Source organism: Misgurnus anguillicaudatus, chromosome 5, assembly GCF_027580225.2.
Source record: "Misgurnus anguillicaudatus chromosome 5, ASM2758022v2, whole genome shotgun sequence".
NCBI lineage: Eukaryota > Metazoa > Chordata > Actinopteri > Cypriniformes > Cobitidae > Misgurnus > Misgurnus anguillicaudatus.
In genome coordinates this window covers 22,430,298-22,447,222 of record NC_073341.2, presented here as the reverse complement: position 1 = coordinate 22,447,222, position 16,925 = coordinate 22,430,298, and the positions used below count along the sequence as shown (strand labels likewise).

The window sequence follows — 16,925 nt, the reverse complement described above, 5'->3', positions numbered from 1 at the left end:
TCTCCAATTTACAGTTTCCTTTATTTAAATCACAATTAATTAAACAGCCACAATATAAAAAGGTTTCAACATAGATGACATTCACGTAATCCAAGTCTATGACTAATCGCTGTCACTGTCTCCGTCGCTGTCTGCCTCTTTCACGTCCACACTGAACTTGTATTCCTGGTCACAGCCCATGTAGGCGTCGCTCATGAAATACAGCGTGTAGTTGTGCACACCCACAACAGGTGCCACAAAGTCAAGTTTCACCTTGGGAAGAAAGAGCATTACATTGTCACATGTTCTGAATCACCATGAATCATAATTTTTTTATATATGACTACAGTAAACAGCATTTCATTAGACATAAGTGCAGAACAAACCTTGGCCTTCTGTTGAAGTGTAAGTCTCTTGATTGAGATGAGGCTGTTGGATTTGGGGTCTCCTACAACAACCCACCAGCCTTCTTCACGTTTCTGCACGGAAAAAAAAGCATGTTTACAACAAGATCAAAATGAGACGATCTCACACCTTGATATATCTTGAGTTTGTGTAGATGGATACTGACCTGGGGGAACAGAGGAGCTATGACAGGTCCTGTAACTTCCTCCTCTCTCTCCAACTGCACTTGAATGACCACAGGACTTCCACTGTTGGCACAAGAACAAACCATAGCTAAATATCTCCAGCACAGCCTTAAAGAAGTCCTTGATAATGATTTCACTTTTTAAACTTCAGTTAGTAAATGAGAAGCTACATAGTAGGGCGGGGTATCGATTCAGATGTTCCAGATCGATTCAATTTCGATTCACAAGCTACCGGTTCGATTTCAATTCTCAATCCAATTTTCGATTCCGATTCTCAACTCGATTTTTATACCCGATTCTCAGTTCAACTCGATGAATATAGAATATATTATATTATAATATATTAGAATATAGACTGAATGAATGAATGACAGGCTCCCTCTCGCTCTTTGGTAACATTGCGCAAGACAAAAAATGGTGACATCTAGTGGAGAAGACTAGTAATTAGATTAACGTTAATATTACGTTCAATGTTTGCAGAAATAAAATTGAAAAAATAAATAAATAAATAATCGATTCGTGGCCTGTGAGAATCAATTTTGAATCAACCACAGAAAAAAAAGATTCATCGAACAATCGATTTTTCCCCCAGCCCTACTAGATAGGCTACACTGAACTTCTTCCTGTGTTAGTGACATCACAAACACCAAAATGTACACAAACCATGCCACCGGAAACACCCAACAAAAGGAACGAAGGCCATGTTGGCCACCCACAAGGATGTAAACAAAGGACAGTGCTGTTAGGCTTGCTAGCCAGTTAGCTAAATGCTAATTGTGAAAAACAATGCATTTTTTAAACAAAGCATGAGCATGTTACAGTGCACCCTATAAACACAATCAAACCTTCAAAAACAGCCAGTTTAACACCCTTTAAGGTAAAAGTTAAAAAATTTGGCCCCAAACATCAAATACGAGAGTTTTGAGGTTATACCTTTTGATGTCATCTTTCTCAGCAACTTCGTACGAGAGCTCAATGTTGGGATAGCGGTTGCAGAACCGTGCCACGTCAGCCATTTGTACTTCTGAAAGTTGTAGCAGAGCGGTGCGCTCATCGTCTTCCATCTCCATGATGTCAAAGATGCTCTCCACACCCTATACGTGCCAATAAAGCAACGTTGAGAAAAACAGCCAAAGACAGAGTAATATATTGTTTAAATGTCTCTTTAACTACCAAAACCTAGTGCAGCTCAACAAGTCTCACCTTATCTGTACAGCGCTTGATGTGTTCTGAAGAGAAGTGGGGTAGCTGCTTAAGATAAGAGTCTTTGGACCACATGGCTTGTGTGACCATCTGAGCCAGCTCCATAGCAGCCAGGGCAGGACTCAACCAGCCGTTACTTGAAAGTACATCCACACACGCCTGGATCAGCCGAACAGCCTGGACACAAATAGGCAGCAAGACTTGTAACAAAATATTTTTAAGTGATATCAATGCTTAATAAGATCTTAGGAATATTCTGTTCTTCCTTACCTTGCTGAGGATGTCTTCAGTGTCTGACTGGAGCTCTGCGCTCAGCTGCATACGGGACAGATGAGCCTGAAGCATCAGGTTGGTCTTCACATGAGGGTCGTTAAACTTGGGATTGTTTAGTTTATGAGGGACCTTCTGAGCCAGCTGCAAATGCCAAAGAGTGTTAAATGTTAAGTTTTGATTTGGTTATTTGTTATAATACCTTACATTATACGGTTTATAAAGAAAAGTGTTTTACTAACCTGTCGGAGTAGGGTGTCTTCGTGGTGCCTGATGGGAATGTTTTTATATTCTGCAGCGTTGGAGATGATCTCAATGAGACCTCGAATCTTTGTCTTTGCATTCAGGGACATACTGAAGAGCTCTGCAAAGAGAAAAAAACAGATCAGACCCCTGTTTACACAGAACATGCCAGTTCCAGATAGAAAACATTATGACCATGCAAGCAGTCGTCATCACTATAATTATTTTGTATTCAATGAACTACATTAAAGCCAGGCCTCACCAATAGTGGTGTAGTTAATGTAATAGTAAGCTGCGATCATGCCCAGATTCAGAGGAGCAACATCCATCTCGTCCTCAATGCTGATGCACTTGGACTGTTCCAGATCTTGCAAGGTGTTTTCCACCAGCTCAGACAGATGGTCGGAGAGGTGACGGTGAGACATACCTGCAAAATAAAAAAAAAGTTTATACATTTAGAAAAGTTGTAAAAAGCCAAGTTTTTGAACTTGAAGGCATTCTACTTTACTAAAGATCGGCATGCGGTGGTTTCTTACCCTGAAGGTTGTAGTAATTGGGGTTCTGGGTCATTCGGCGGTACAGGAACGTCCATGTCAGGTAGTCCACGGCGTCCTGTTTGTTCTCCACAGTCTTGGTGACGATCTCGGCATTGAAATGGTCGTGGAGGCAGTGGTCCAAGTGAGACTCCACAGGCAGAGGCTCATAAAGGAATTTCTTAAAGAAGTCCTAGTACAGTAAGAGAAAATGGTAATAAGCAAACATGTAGAGGAAATGAAGAGTTTGGTTCCAAAACACGATAAACGCCATTTAAAAAATATTTAGTTACCACCAAAATCTGTATTTTATCAGGTCAGTATTAAATAGTTAATTCTTCATTTTACGCAAAATCCAATATCCGCAGTGTTATTCTGTCATCTTTTCTCCCTTTTCCCCAAAACGCAATAAACGCCAGTCCTCCTTTCCTTACAGAATGCAATAAATCCACTCAACAAATCACAGTGCACCATTCCACGCATTGTAAACAACAATAGAGGCGCGTTGAATACACAGGGAATCCTAGTTTTTCCTTCATCTACTTTGTACTTCAAGATCAACGAACCAACAGAAACATAATACTTTTGATGGCACTCATAAACCTGTGGTGGTTTTCCATGGCGGGGAAGAAATGTAAGCCATCAAAATCTAACAATTTACGTGAGAGGCATTCGGGCGAAGGTAAAATGCCGGCTGTTGCTTGTTCTCACGAGACAACTTTAAGCTTCTGTCATGCTAACACATTTACCACAGGGGATCTTATGAAAAACTTTCCATTATTTTACTCAAAGTCAATGAAAATCGAGCAGGACCAAAACATTTTACAGCTGATGGTTGTCAAAAAAATTTCATCGACGACGTCCCAAGGATGACAGCAGTATTGACAGTGTTCTTAATATGACAAAGTAAGTGTTTTGATTAATGGCATTAATATTTATTTTTTTATCAGTGTATACCACTAGTCAACTAAATGAATATAACATGGCAAAGATGAATGCACATTTATATATTGATTCAATAGATTTATAGCATTTTGAAAAAAAAAACTTGGATTTATTGCATTTTGTGGAAAAAATAATCAGTTTATATAATATATCTTTGAAAATCAAATTATGGATTTGAATTTTTTATGTTTTTATAAACTAAAGATGCTATGTCAAAGTTTGTAACAGAAAATAGTGGTTTTAATTTTGTCACTTTCTCGAAAACACATTTTTAACCAAATAAGTCAAAATGGATTTATTGCGTTTTAGAACCAAACTCTTAAAATAAACATAATAAACCAAAGCAAAAAAATTGAAAATTAGGTAGGTAGCAGTTTAATGTTTTGTGTCCACTTTACCTTTTTGGACCCCTGGCACATGATAACACATCGACCCTCATCATCCTGCAGAGGGCGATTGGCCTTTCCTACCATCTGCAGAACGTCATAGATTGGGTAGTCCACATATCTAATTAAATAAAAACATTTATAATGAACACAATAAGTGATAAGTATTAGTAATGATGACAACTTTAAACTTTTGGTTAAGACTGGTTAAATACTTACGCATGGATTTTTCCATTGTAGTACTGTGTGTCCATAACAATCACAAGGTGGGCGGAAATATTAGTTCCCCAACATAAAGAGCGAGATACTACCATCACCTGAATGGCACCAGACATAAAAGAGGGTGACGAAAGGTTTTAGTTCTAACGTTTTATGAAGATTATTTATAATGTAGCACATTTTAGTATATCTACAGATGTCATACCAGACATATAGAGATGTTCCACAATTCTCCGCTCTGATGATGAAAGGCCCTCATGCAAGTACCCTACCCCATTGGACAGAGTCTCCTTCAGGGTATTATCAGAGAGTTTCTCCATGAATGGAGCCAGATCCTTCTCAGTGGAGTGCAGAAACCTGCAGGTAAAACAAGTTGGTGTTTGATATTATAACTAGACATAAAATAATGGAAATAAAAGTGCGTTATAGATGTTAAAGAGTACCTCTGTGGAATCACATCCGCAGCGCAGAAAGTAAGGATATCGATAGCGGTGAGACGAGTCTGCCGTCTTGATGGCACAAACACCAGCACTGGTTTGGATGGGGAGTGTTTCATGATGGCATGGTACACCGGTTTAGCCATGGACAGCAGACGAGTCTGTGTGTGACTCACGTTGAAGCCCTGTAAATGAAATTATATCATCCAGGTCAAATTTGAGAATGGTTCCAAGGAAATATAATTAATTTAAGCAAGCTTCAGACCTGGATGTGAAGCTCCAATGGAACCGGCCTGACGTTGGGGTGGAAGTTGAACGTCGCTGTGGTGCTGCAGCCGAGCCAGTGGGCCACATCTTTAGCGTTGGAGAGAGAAGAGCTGAGGGCCACAATACGGATGGGCCGCTCAATCTGAGAGGAAATGTACCTCATTCTGGAACAAATCACCTCCAACACAGGCTAAAAGAGATACACAAAAAAAGAATTAAGATTTGAAACACTTCTCCTCTAATCATACCAAATATATCAAATCGGTAAACTTACTCCGTTATCTCCTCCAATGAGATGAACTTCATCCACAATGAAGAGGCTAACGTTCTGCACGTTCTTCCTCTGTTTCCATCGGCGAGACAGGATGTCCCACTTGTCTGGGGTGCTGATGATGATGTCACCTTTCCCCAGCAGCTTCAGGTCAGTGCTGGTCTCACCAGTAAGCAAGACAACCTTCTTATTCAAAGTGTCCTGGAACTTCTGGTGCCAGTCAACAAAAACCTGCACAAACAAGATCGATCTTAAGATCACATCCATATTTATTTCCTTTCACATCCTTTTACGAAAGGAATGTTTTACATGATGTTTTTAATAAAAGTCAGCGATTTGTGGATGTACCTGTTCAGCAAGAGCCTCCATCGGTGTGATGTAGACACATCGACCCTCTGCGTTGTGAAGGAGCATCCTAAGAATGGCGAACTCTGCACATATGGTCTTCCCACTGCCAGTGGGGGCACCAACGAAGACGTTGTCATCACTATTGTACACAGCATTGAAAACTAAAAGAGACAAGTTGATTAGTTTCATTCCAATGAAAATATCCATACAATATTCATGTTGGCATTGTTTATAAAAAGCAGGTACCTTGGGTTTGGATAGGGTTGAAAAAGGGGAAATTTTGGTAAAGGCTCTCAAAGGCTGCATTTCTCAAAGCAGACACGGGCAAAGGCTGCAGATCAAGCAGTTCGGTGGGGGGTGGATACTTTTCGGGCAGGATCAGGTGACGAAACGAGACTGGAAGCTGGGTCTCGCAAGCTTGAGAGAGGAAGAGAAGAAGAAATGTATTCTAATTTAAATCGTCTTTACATAATTCATTACCGCACATTCAATATAAACAATAAAAAAAAGGTGATTGTATTATTAAAAAAAGTGTATGTTTTTGGTATAGTTAACAGTAAACGGGAAGGTAAGCAGTAGCATTTAAAGAAAGAGCACTTTTCAACATGGTATAATAAATTATCTGTAAGGTATTTGAACAGGCACATTCTGGGGACATCTGAGACTAATATTTAGTCTTGAAAAATTGACCTTTAAAGAGACGTTTTGTATTATGTAGCTCTAGTATGTGATCATGAGTATATTTAATAGCAAGTACTGTTGCACAGTGGTAACATCACTTACACAGCCAGCGGTCTGAAGCTATGCGAATAAAATACTGCGGGGGCAGCGGCTCGAACACAGGAACGAAGAAAGTGACCAGATGCTCATCCTGAGCATACTTGGCTTTCAGGAGGAAGTATTCGTGATGAAGGACCACCTCACTGTCCACATCCTCGACCAAGATCCAGAAGGCCTCGGATGAGCCATGTATCTAAAAGAATGAAGCGGTAAATTAAACCTCTTGTGGGTTTGAAAAAAAATAAAGCTAATAATAAAATGTGAAAAAGTCAGAGGACTGACCTTGTCATCCCACTGGAAATCTGGCGTGATGGTGAGTTCCACTTTTAGTGTGGAGCGTGTGATGGGCTGCAGGTGAACTGCCAGGTCCAGCTTTGGGAACTGATGGACATACTTATGGATGGTCTTCCCCATCTTTGGCATGCGAATCAACTCACCTATAAGAGTTTTTGATTATGAAATACAAAAAAAAATAAGCAAGACTGCTTCATACATAAAAAAAATGTAAGTATGTTAGCGTAATAACATGCACTACTGACCAATTTCATTGTGGTTTAGATCATAAAGGCGCTCGAAGGGGAAGTTCTTCTTCTCGATCTTTTTGATGACTTCCTCTGGAAGCTTGCGGAACTGACGCAAAGGAGACATGGACTGCCACCTTGACAGAATGAAGACAATACCATGAGTGATGCAATGCGGGATTTTTTTTCAAGAATTTATGGTTGGTGAAATCAGTATGATCATGACTTACATCCTTTTGTCAATCATCTTGCAGAGATTCATAGTTTTATCAGTAAGTTGTGCCCAGCCTCTGCTCAAAACAATCTCAAAGATCGCCCTCATCAGCCTGCCAGCACTCTGTACAACCAAACAAAAAATGGTGGATACAAAAAAAAAAAAAAAATCGGTGTATTCTAACTGTGCGTTCACAACAGATGTGGAAAAAACGCGCTATTCGCGCGTAGTTGGACACTTGAACATTTTGAGTTTACTTGCTTCGTTTGCACATGAAATTGTAGTTATTCGAGACATTCACACGTAAATGTGTGTCATTGAGGCACTTATATAGCTTAAATTAAGTAACATTGCCAGATTGTTTGACCTCCTCACTCACTTTTTTCCAAACAAGATCCTTTTAATTCCTGTAAAGAATGAAGATGTCTCATGTAGCGATGACGATTGTCCTCAATTGTTGTTCCATTTTTCTGCTTCTACTCGCTTTCTGTGATCACGTCACTGCTAGAGCATGCTCCTGATTGGTTAACGCGGCACGCAAATCTGCCAAAGTTACGGTTTTTCAACTTGTGCGTTCCGCGACATTCACGCTTACCGTGCCGCAGGATGCCTATTCGCGTCTTTGCATTGGCTTAACACGTAAATCACTCACTTGCTGCCTCTTCCGCGTCTGGTGTGAACGCACCATAAGGTTTTGATTTTTAATGTTTTTATGCAAAATCAGAAATATGTAACAGAACACAGCCTGTGTCATACCTGTGTCACATACACCATGTCAGCCATAAGAGCAAAGCCCTCCAGCTTGAGCTGAGAGATATATGCCTGCAGCAGCACATTAATCTGCAAAACAGAGAATACAATTAGTCTAGAAGCTCAATGAAAAGTAATTAAAAGTATGGAGCAGTAGCAAACTACACATATTTCTAATACAAGCACACCTTTGCGCTGGGCTCCTCAATGCTTTCCTTTACTGGAATGGGGACTCTCTCAAGCAGTTTCTGAAGCTCAAGTTTTTCCTCCTGAAAGTAACAAATAGGTGGGTTAGTGCTGAGAATTCATGTGGTAGCCATTACTTGGGATGTTTCAGTAGGTTTACCTCTCTAACTGTGATGTTTCTGAACTCTGAGGAGAGAGAAAACACCCTGAAGAGCTCGATCTCACTCAGAGTGGGCTTTAGCAGCTGGTTGTAGGTCATAATGGACTCGTGGGTGATGTAGAAATGGCTGGCAATGCGGCCCAGGTCTGTCACCTGCAACAGAATGTTTGAATCAATACTTAAGCCAGGTCTTTATCTGCAGAAAACTCGAATAGCCCTGCAAGTGTTTCAGATCTAAATGAGCAATATTCTCAAATGTATATTATTATTTTAGAGTTGTAACACTATTCACCTGAAAGCTGCCGGATCGTTTGTCGTATTTGATCAGGTTGTTCTTCTCCAGGACAGTGGATGCTGTGTGTATAAGGTCCATCCTGCGACGCTCGAGCAGCGGATCAGAGCTGCGGTCATCGTGAGAGACGCCATAAAGCGTGGGGTTACGCAGCATTCGGACATAGAGGTAAGTGTAACCCAGCCAGTTCACTGCATCCTAAAAAACGTTACAGGTCAACAACTGCAGCGCATCCCAAACATTGAAAAACATCGCTCAGGTGTACATTTCCAAAAACGAACCTTAACTGTCTGCACATTGCCCAACACGATCTCAGCATTGAGCATGTCAGGCAGTTTGGCCACCATCTGGCTTTCGATGGGCAGCTGTTGATTAAGCAGCGACAGGTAGTACTGCAGCTCTCCGTGAGATGTGATGAGAATACCCTCTCCTTTAGAGTCATACTGCGGCCTGCCGGCACGACCCAGCATCTGCACCACAGTTACCAGATAAATGTTAAAACACCATTTTGGGCCGCTAAAACAGCATGTGATTGAATGCTCTTCACTGACCTGAAGAATGTCCAGAGCTCCCAGTTCGGTCCATCTGCCTTTCTCTGGGCTGTAGACCTGCGTGCCTTTGATTATGACGGTGTGGGCTGGCAAATTCACACCCCAAGCCAGAGTGGCCGTGGACACCAACACCTACAAATAAGCAAATAAGCAAGTATGGTTTAGCATCATGAATGTGTGCATTTATTTTAAAACCTGAAATTCTTAAATGTTAAGAGCTTACCTGAATGTGACGGTCAGCAAACAGATCCTCTACCAGTGTTCTGTCCACCCTGGTCATTCCGGCATGGTGGATAGCAAAACCGTAAGGCAAGAGATCCTTCAGCTCCAGATTCTGTCAGCAAATATATCAACAAAACAATTAGTAAATTAGTCTACAATACATCAGGTGTATCGAATGTCTGTGATAGGTGTATGCTGACCTTGCACTGCTCTGCTTCAGTTCTCAGGACCTCAGTGGAGGCCGAACCCTCTCTGAGGAACAACCCAAGAGTGTCCTTTTCCAAACACATGTCCCTTATTGCACGTGCAGTCTTCCCGGTTTCCTTCCTGGAATGCACGAACACTAGGACCTGAAAAAAGTTTAAATGATTAGGTGAGAAGTCTAGAGAATTACAAATGATAAGAGGAAAAAATGTCTCATGTATGCTAATTAGTTTTCAGCTTCACCTGATTCTTTCCAGCATGTTCCATGATCTTTTCATAGACGATCTCATTCATAATCTGGAAACGCTTAATGGCCTTTTTCTCTGTGATTCCTACATAGGTTTGTTCCAATGGTACAGGCCGGAAACTACACAAATAAAAACATATGCACATTAATATACACATGCACAATAAAAAAAAAGCCATGCCTGATAACCTTTCCATCTCTGACCTGTTGTCAAAATAGAAAAGTCCCTTTGATGGATCTACACGCAGACAGGTGGCCACGTCTTCATAGTTGGGCAGTGTGGCACTGAGGCCGATAAGCCTCACATCCTCCTGTGTCAGCTCCACATTTCGGATGGTTCGAGCAATCAGGGACTCTAACACCGGGCCGCGGTCATCGTGCAGCAAGTGGATCTCATCCTGAATGAAAAACATGGAACAACTATTTGAAAAACTCGACAAAAACAGGATTTTTCCAGAGTACCATTTAAAAATGGAAACTAGATCACTTACAATAATGATGAGCCGTACAAGTTGTGTGTATGTGCGGTCCCCTCCCTTTCTGGTGATGATGTCCCATTTTTCTGGGGTGCACACAATAATCTGGGTGGCATTAATTTCCTCTTTGCAGAGCTGGTGATCTCCAGTCAACTCAGATACAATAATGCCGTAACTGGCCAAGCGCTGCAATAAAGCGAAAGGTATTTTAGGGGCGTTTAGTTCTTTTCATTTATAGCACACAATTTTAAGATGTTACAGAGAAACTGAAATTATGTATAACTGGTTTAAAATATTTACAGATTCTAAGTGAAACGTATTACTTATTTTTAAGCACCAAAAATATTGAATGTATGAAAGTTATGAAGAAGAATCAGAACTTCCACAAGGCTTGAACCGGCATCTCCCATATGAACACTGGCTTAATAAATCAGAATGTATATAAACCAATCTGCCATGGCTCTAATTAAAAATATGTCTTTGATGATCTAGGTTTCTTCTCCATAATAAAAATCCTACCTTTCCGAAGCTGCCCACCATCTCCTGCACCAGGGAGCGCATGGGAGCGATGTAGATGATCTTAAAATCATCAACATTGATTGTGCCATCCATGTTGATATGCTTGCCGATCTCTCTGAGCATTGCCATCAGAGCAACATTGGTTTTGCCAGCACCCTACAAATAGCAAAAAAAGTTTGTTAAAAGTTCAGTTTTCTTAATCAAATCCATTTGCTGTAGTATTTCAATAGATGATCTTGGTCAATGTCTTTGTTTTAAAGTGGACTAACCGTTGGAGCGCAAACCAGCAGATTCTCATCCGTCTCCATAGTGGTTTTGAAGAGTTTACTTTGTATACGATTCAGTGTTTTGAATCCCTCAAATCCAGCTTGGGCATATTTGGGCAGTTTCTCAATAGCCACCAATGTCTGTGAAAAAAAAAATCCACATGAGTCACCGTTGAAATTACATACATCAGAGCTAACCATTTAGAGCGTTTACGAACAAACGCACCTCATCATCACCGAAAGGCTTGGGCTTAAGAGCGGGCACGTGCACCTCCTCATAACCTTTTCTTTGTTTGCGAAAGGAGCCATCGGGCAGCTGGCAACGCTTGTTGGCCATGAAATGGCTGCCCTGAGAGAAGGCCAGATCTTCAAGGTCTAGTAGTTGCCTAGAGGTCACAGCCTACAGACAAACAATAGAGGAAATAAACAACAAAACTTGCAAACAGTTACATCACTCATGACTGTTTAATGTCAAACTGTACATTGTAAATTGTAATTTATAGGGATAGATGTAGCTTTAGGATGTTTACCTCCCCACGATCAATGTCCATCGACTCCATATCATCCACGCGAGATTTTCTCACTCTTTCCCGTCGAGATCGTTCCTCCTACGACAAAAGGCAAAGTCATAAAACATAAAATAAGCCTACACAGTAATAGGGCAATTAGTTTTTTATGTTGCTACACTTTGTTATAGCTTAAACTTTATTTAAACACCAAATTTATCAAATAAAACATACAGCTACAAACAAACTAAAAAAGAGGAAATTCTGACCCTGATGATGTCCTCCTTCTCAGTCTCCTGCAGCTGGTAAAGAACTTTGGAAAGATCCTGATCAGACTCCATTTTATTCATGATCTTTTCTTTTTCTGCTTCACTTTGGGCGCTGGCCAACATGGTGCAGTAAAGGACTGGAGAAGATAGACAGGAGCAGAAACAAGTTAAAAGTGCTTACTTAAAACAAATTTAACAAAAGCTTAACTGAAGTGCAGTATTATAAGAAATTACAATCCATAATGCTTGACTATTGGCATCCACTTACTCATTCGTCTATGCTGCCGAAGGACCTTGATGAAATCGAAGGTGTTGAAGCCCAAAAGCAGCACCAACTGGTTCTCACACTCTCTGTCATCACCGGCAGTCTAAAAAATATGTAAAATTAGCGATACAGAAAAACTAAAAGAAATGCAAGTCTCCACATTAACAAGCATTTCCCACCTTGAGGATTTCCAAGACTTCATCTGCTTTCTTCTGAGACACAATGGCATCATTATAAAACCGGCTTAGTTGTCGCTGAAGCCAAAAGGCGTCAATGTCTCGTGGATGAAGATCTTTCTTTTTGGTCATCATTACGTCGCCCGTGTTGCCCAGCTATGGAGAAAAGAGATTATGTGTTATTATGCCTGATTGTTTGCGCAAATCTGCATAAACACATGTGGCTTCATGACTTACATTAGCAGTGAGAGTACTGGTCTCATCTGCCTCCTCTCCCTCACTGTCATCAGAGCCTTCATCTCGAACCTCTCCGAACTGGTCCTCATCGCCTTCCTTCAAAAGACACGTTACAAAACAAATGTCAACAATGAAGTCGAGGAACACAACCTAAAAATAAACAACCAGCAAACATGAACTCACCTCCTCATCAGACTCAAACTGTACATTGACTCCATATGTTTCATCGATGTTGTCATCTGCCAAAGCAAAAGAGATGCGGTGTGTTTAACTTGAATAAAATCTATTTTAAAGGTGCAGTGTGTAAATTTTAGCAGCATCTAGTGGTGAGGTGCTGGTGAATTGCAACCAATGGCTCAGTCCACTGCATACCCCTTGTTTTTTAATCACATAGAGAAGCTACTGTAGCCACCACCGGACAAACATGTCATTGGAGACAACTTAGTAAAAAAAGTTTGTCCATTAAGGGTTTCTGGAGAAACATGGCGGTACAAAATGATGACTTCCATGTAAGGGGACCCTCGATATATGTAGATAAAAACATCTCATTCTAAAGGTAATAAACACATAACGGTTCATTATAAAAGGTCTTTATACACCACTGATAATATAGTTTTGTATATTATTTTGCATTTCTGTCAAGAGATCCTTCTAAAAATTACACACTGCACCTTTAAACAGATTTAAAATCGAAAGGAGAAAAATAAAGGATACAATCCTAGGACACTGCATTTACCCATATTCTGGAGCTCCTTGTCTCCACCATAGTCTGAGATTTTCTTGCCCAGGTTGACCAGTACATGGTATCGCGTGTCATCAGCAGGACCCAGCAGTTGCTCCACTTCCCTTCTTCTCTCTTTGTCTCTCATCTTGTCATTCTTCAGCACAGCCAACACTTCATCTGCAGCTCCACATAGGATATCTCTTGGCTTGAAGAGAAAACAGAAAAACAACTTATTAACGTAACATAATCCATATGTGCTCCATACATATTTATCTCTGCACTTCTCCTTAAAGGAATAGTCTACCCTTTTGCCATATTTAACTATGTTATTACCTCAAGACAACCTAGACGAATTAATACATACCTAGCCCCATTCATTCCTATGGTACCAAAAAAAAGTTTTATTTTGTGGCACCATACTTACTGGTATAACTCCTTTATAAGTCTAAGTCTTTAAATAGGGAAAACACGGAAGTGTTTGGTGGCTTCCCTGTTTGGTACCATAGGAATGAATGGGTCTAGGCAAAATGCTAACACATTCACGACGCACTGTACAGTGCACGCATTGAAAAAAGATAGATATGTTTTAATTTGTTTAATATGGAAAAAGGGTAGACTATTCCTTTAAAACTAACTAACAAAGGCATGACTGTGGTATTGCACAGAAGCACTGATATTCATCCTATTATAATTTAAAGGAAAACACCACCACTTTTCAATATTTTACTATGTTCTTACCCCAACTTAGATTAATTAATACAAACCTATCTTTCCTCAATGCGTGCATTAATCTTTGTAAAGCGTCTCGTGAATGTGTTAGCATTTAGCCTAGCCCCATTCTTTCCTATGGCTCCAAACATAAGTTTTATTTTGTGCCACCATACTTACTCGTGTAACTACTCATGTAACAGTCTTTAAATAAGGAAAACATGGAAGTGTTTGGTGGCTTCTAAATTCATCCCTGTTTGGGGCCATAGGAATGAATGGGGCTAGGCTAAATGCTAATACATCCACAAGGCGCTGTACAAAGATTAAAAGTGCACGCATTGAAAAAAGATAGAAATATATGTATTAATATATTTATTAATTCTTCTGAGTTAAGGTAAGAACATAGTAAAATATTGAAAAATGGTGGTGTTTTCCTTTAAAACATTTTAATTGTGCAAGGAAGAAACACTGTATACACTTACCTGATCTCCAAGTGCAGCCTGAATAAAGCTGAGGAGGATTTCATATGTCTCTCTGGTCTCTTTGGTCTTTGGCTTGTACACAATTCCCACCATCTCATCAATTCCTTCAGACAGCAATGTGAAGCCTTTCATTTTGTTGATGTCATGTCTGTCCTCATCTCTCTTTCGCCTCCTACATCACACAAAGACAAGATGTGTTTAAACAACTCAAACTTTCCGCTCTGGGTAGCTTTATAAGTATGTAAGTAAAGACTAACTTCGCTCTCCTCTCCTCCAACATCTGAGGCTTGGTTCTCTGGCTTCTGTCTCCCATCTTTGTTCCCTCCAACTTGCCGACCAGAGACAGGACCTCTCCGGTGGGCTCATCTCTGCGGGTGCGGTCGATCAGAGATCTGTCTGCTTGCAACACCAAGTTAGAGTTCTGTAGAGAAATCCAGAGAAAGATTAGGAAGACAGTCCATTCATTTTCCATACACACCAACACAATTTACTACAGTTATTTGTGATAAACCAGATTGTAATGATTTTATTTACAGTAGGAAAAGTATTTAGATACTGAGTTCTGACCTTGGCTTGTACATTTACCATAATTAATATATTAAAGTGTTTACGACAGTTTGTCGGTTTATTATAGTTTAGACTACTATAGTATACTGCAGCACATATTTACAAAAGTACAGTAAACACTAAAGTGTACTTTAGTATATTATTTTCATGTGGGACTTTTAATTAAAAAAAAACGACTTACAGTGGATTTAAGCTATAACGTTAACGTTACATTGTTCGAACCAATGACCTTTCGTTGGTAAAGCACATAGCAATTTCTAGTTATAATTTCCAAGTACATAAACACATTTATATTAATAATAAACATAACGTTACATTTTTATTATTGTAGATTTCAATGAGGGTAAAATAAACCGTATTTGCTAAACGTGCTTATCAAAACAAACCAACTAATCGACATAAACAATGAGATTTAGCTAGGGAACATATCAAACGCCGTATGACCATAAACATTCTCACATTTATAAGACTCTTTACTTACCGCTTTGTATTCATACTGCAGGCTACGAGCAGTAACATCCGCCATGACTTCTTATTATTGTAAATGCGCTCTAAATGAAAATTAAGTAGCACACGCAGTGCTAGCGGGTAGACAGACGGCTAACAAAAATACAAAGTATTCATGTACGTCCCTTGTACATGCAAAACAAATATTTTAGTGCACCGGTATAGTGCACACAATTATAATAATCCACTTTTTAAAGTACAGTTTCTTTTCTTTCACTTCAAAGCAGCACCATTAGTGAGAAACACGCACGACGTTTTCAAAACGCTGTTAGCTGTTACTTCCGCTTCCGGGTTCACTTGTGTGCCGTGCAGTGAAACTGCTGCCCTCTTTTGGATAGGCATAGGTATGTATGTACTGTACTAAAAACCCAACTCAAAACTACGTAAACATGTAAACGCATAAAGATTTATTAGTCTTTTTTTGCAGTAATTACTTATGTGTAATGAAACCCATGTTTTTAGTTTTTCTGTTCATTTTTATTTTTTGCCTCTTCCCTATTATAATGTTATATAATGACTATGGGACGGTTTCCCGGACTAGTCCTAGACAAAAATAATTATAAGAACTGTTCAAACTGAAAACAACTTGCTCTGACATATTGTACAATACATTTGTACCCTTTGTTTTGCCTCAAAATGCACACAAGTAATGTTTTTAGCAATGAGTGTTTGTTCAAAGTTATATTTCCTAATTTAACTAAAGTCTAGTTCTGGCTTAAGCTAATCCCTGTCTGGGAAACCACCCATGTATGTATTGTAATTACTCTTTAATGCTTAAAACGTTCTTGATTTTTTTAATAAATAGCTTACATCAAAAGTTGATGAACTCCATTTTGGCAGTATGAAAAAAATTATTTGAGATCTCAATCTGAGAATTTAATAGTTCCTTAGCAGAGGGCCCAAATAAAAGGGGGTGACAACAAGACATCACATTTTACCAGGGACAGGCCTAGTATGATGTGAGATTTTGTATTCTTCAAAAAAGTAAAACATGTTATCTTTGTACTGAGAAATCCAGCTAAGGCCAGCATAAGCTGGTAGCTGGTTTTAGCTGGTTTGAGGTGGAAGTAGCTGGTTTTAGCTGGTTTGAGGTGGTAGTAGCTGGTTTATGCTGGTCCTTCCAGCCAAGTGAGTCAGCCTGACCAGCTAAATCCAGCTTAAAATGTGACAAAACAACGCTAGACAGGCTTGCTACACCAGCAAAACCAGCTAAAACCAAGCTGGCACACCAGCTAAAACCAGCTCTTTGCTGGATTTTTCAGTAGGGTAACTGGGATCTTTAAAGTTGCATTTAAGGGTTGCAGTTCCCCAAAAATGTAGTTATACCTTTATAAAATATGCCAACAGTAGTAGTAGTAGACACAGTCCATTGTGGAAGTCTAATTTAAAATGTAAATGATTAAAT

General features: G+C 39.8%; 1 protein-coding gene across 1 annotated transcript; it reads right to left on the bottom strand.

The window, feature by feature from the left end:
* Window positions 1-2: 2 nt before the first annotated feature.
* On the bottom strand, window positions 3-15,812 carry snrnp200 (small nuclear ribonucleoprotein 200 (U5)). Its single transcript, XM_073867748.1, has 45 exons — window positions 15,495-15,812; window positions 14,704-14,867; window positions 14,447-14,618; window positions 13,269-13,461; window positions 12,716-12,771; window positions 12,533-12,628; window positions 12,299-12,451; window positions 12,123-12,222; window positions 11,855-11,991; window positions 11,610-11,687; window positions 11,306-11,479; window positions 11,083-11,220; window positions 10,814-10,969; window positions 10,310-10,480; window positions 10,023-10,216; window positions 9,815-9,938; window positions 9,568-9,717; window positions 9,369-9,479; window positions 9,146-9,277; window positions 8,876-9,064; window positions 8,595-8,792; window positions 8,303-8,455; window positions 8,145-8,225; window positions 7,963-8,046; window positions 7,223-7,329; window positions 7,011-7,129; window positions 6,754-6,908; window positions 6,475-6,664; window positions 5,938-6,108; window positions 5,692-5,852; window positions 5,347-5,574; window positions 5,071-5,262; window positions 4,812-4,990; window positions 4,582-4,725; window positions 4,369-4,485; window positions 4,162-4,270; window positions 2,822-3,011; window positions 2,548-2,712; window positions 2,285-2,406; window positions 2,043-2,186; window positions 1,773-1,949; window positions 1,503-1,663; window positions 551-632; window positions 366-458; window positions 3-252 (listed from the first exon to the last, which is right to left on the bottom strand). Exons 1-45 carry the CDS (start codon window positions 15,537-15,539, stop codon window positions 103-105), a joined length of 6,405 nt encoding a protein of 2,134 aa, XP_073723849.1. The 5' UTR covers window positions 15,540-15,812; the 3' UTR covers window positions 3-102.
* Between the last annotated feature and the right edge of the window lie 1,113 nt (window positions 15,813-16,925).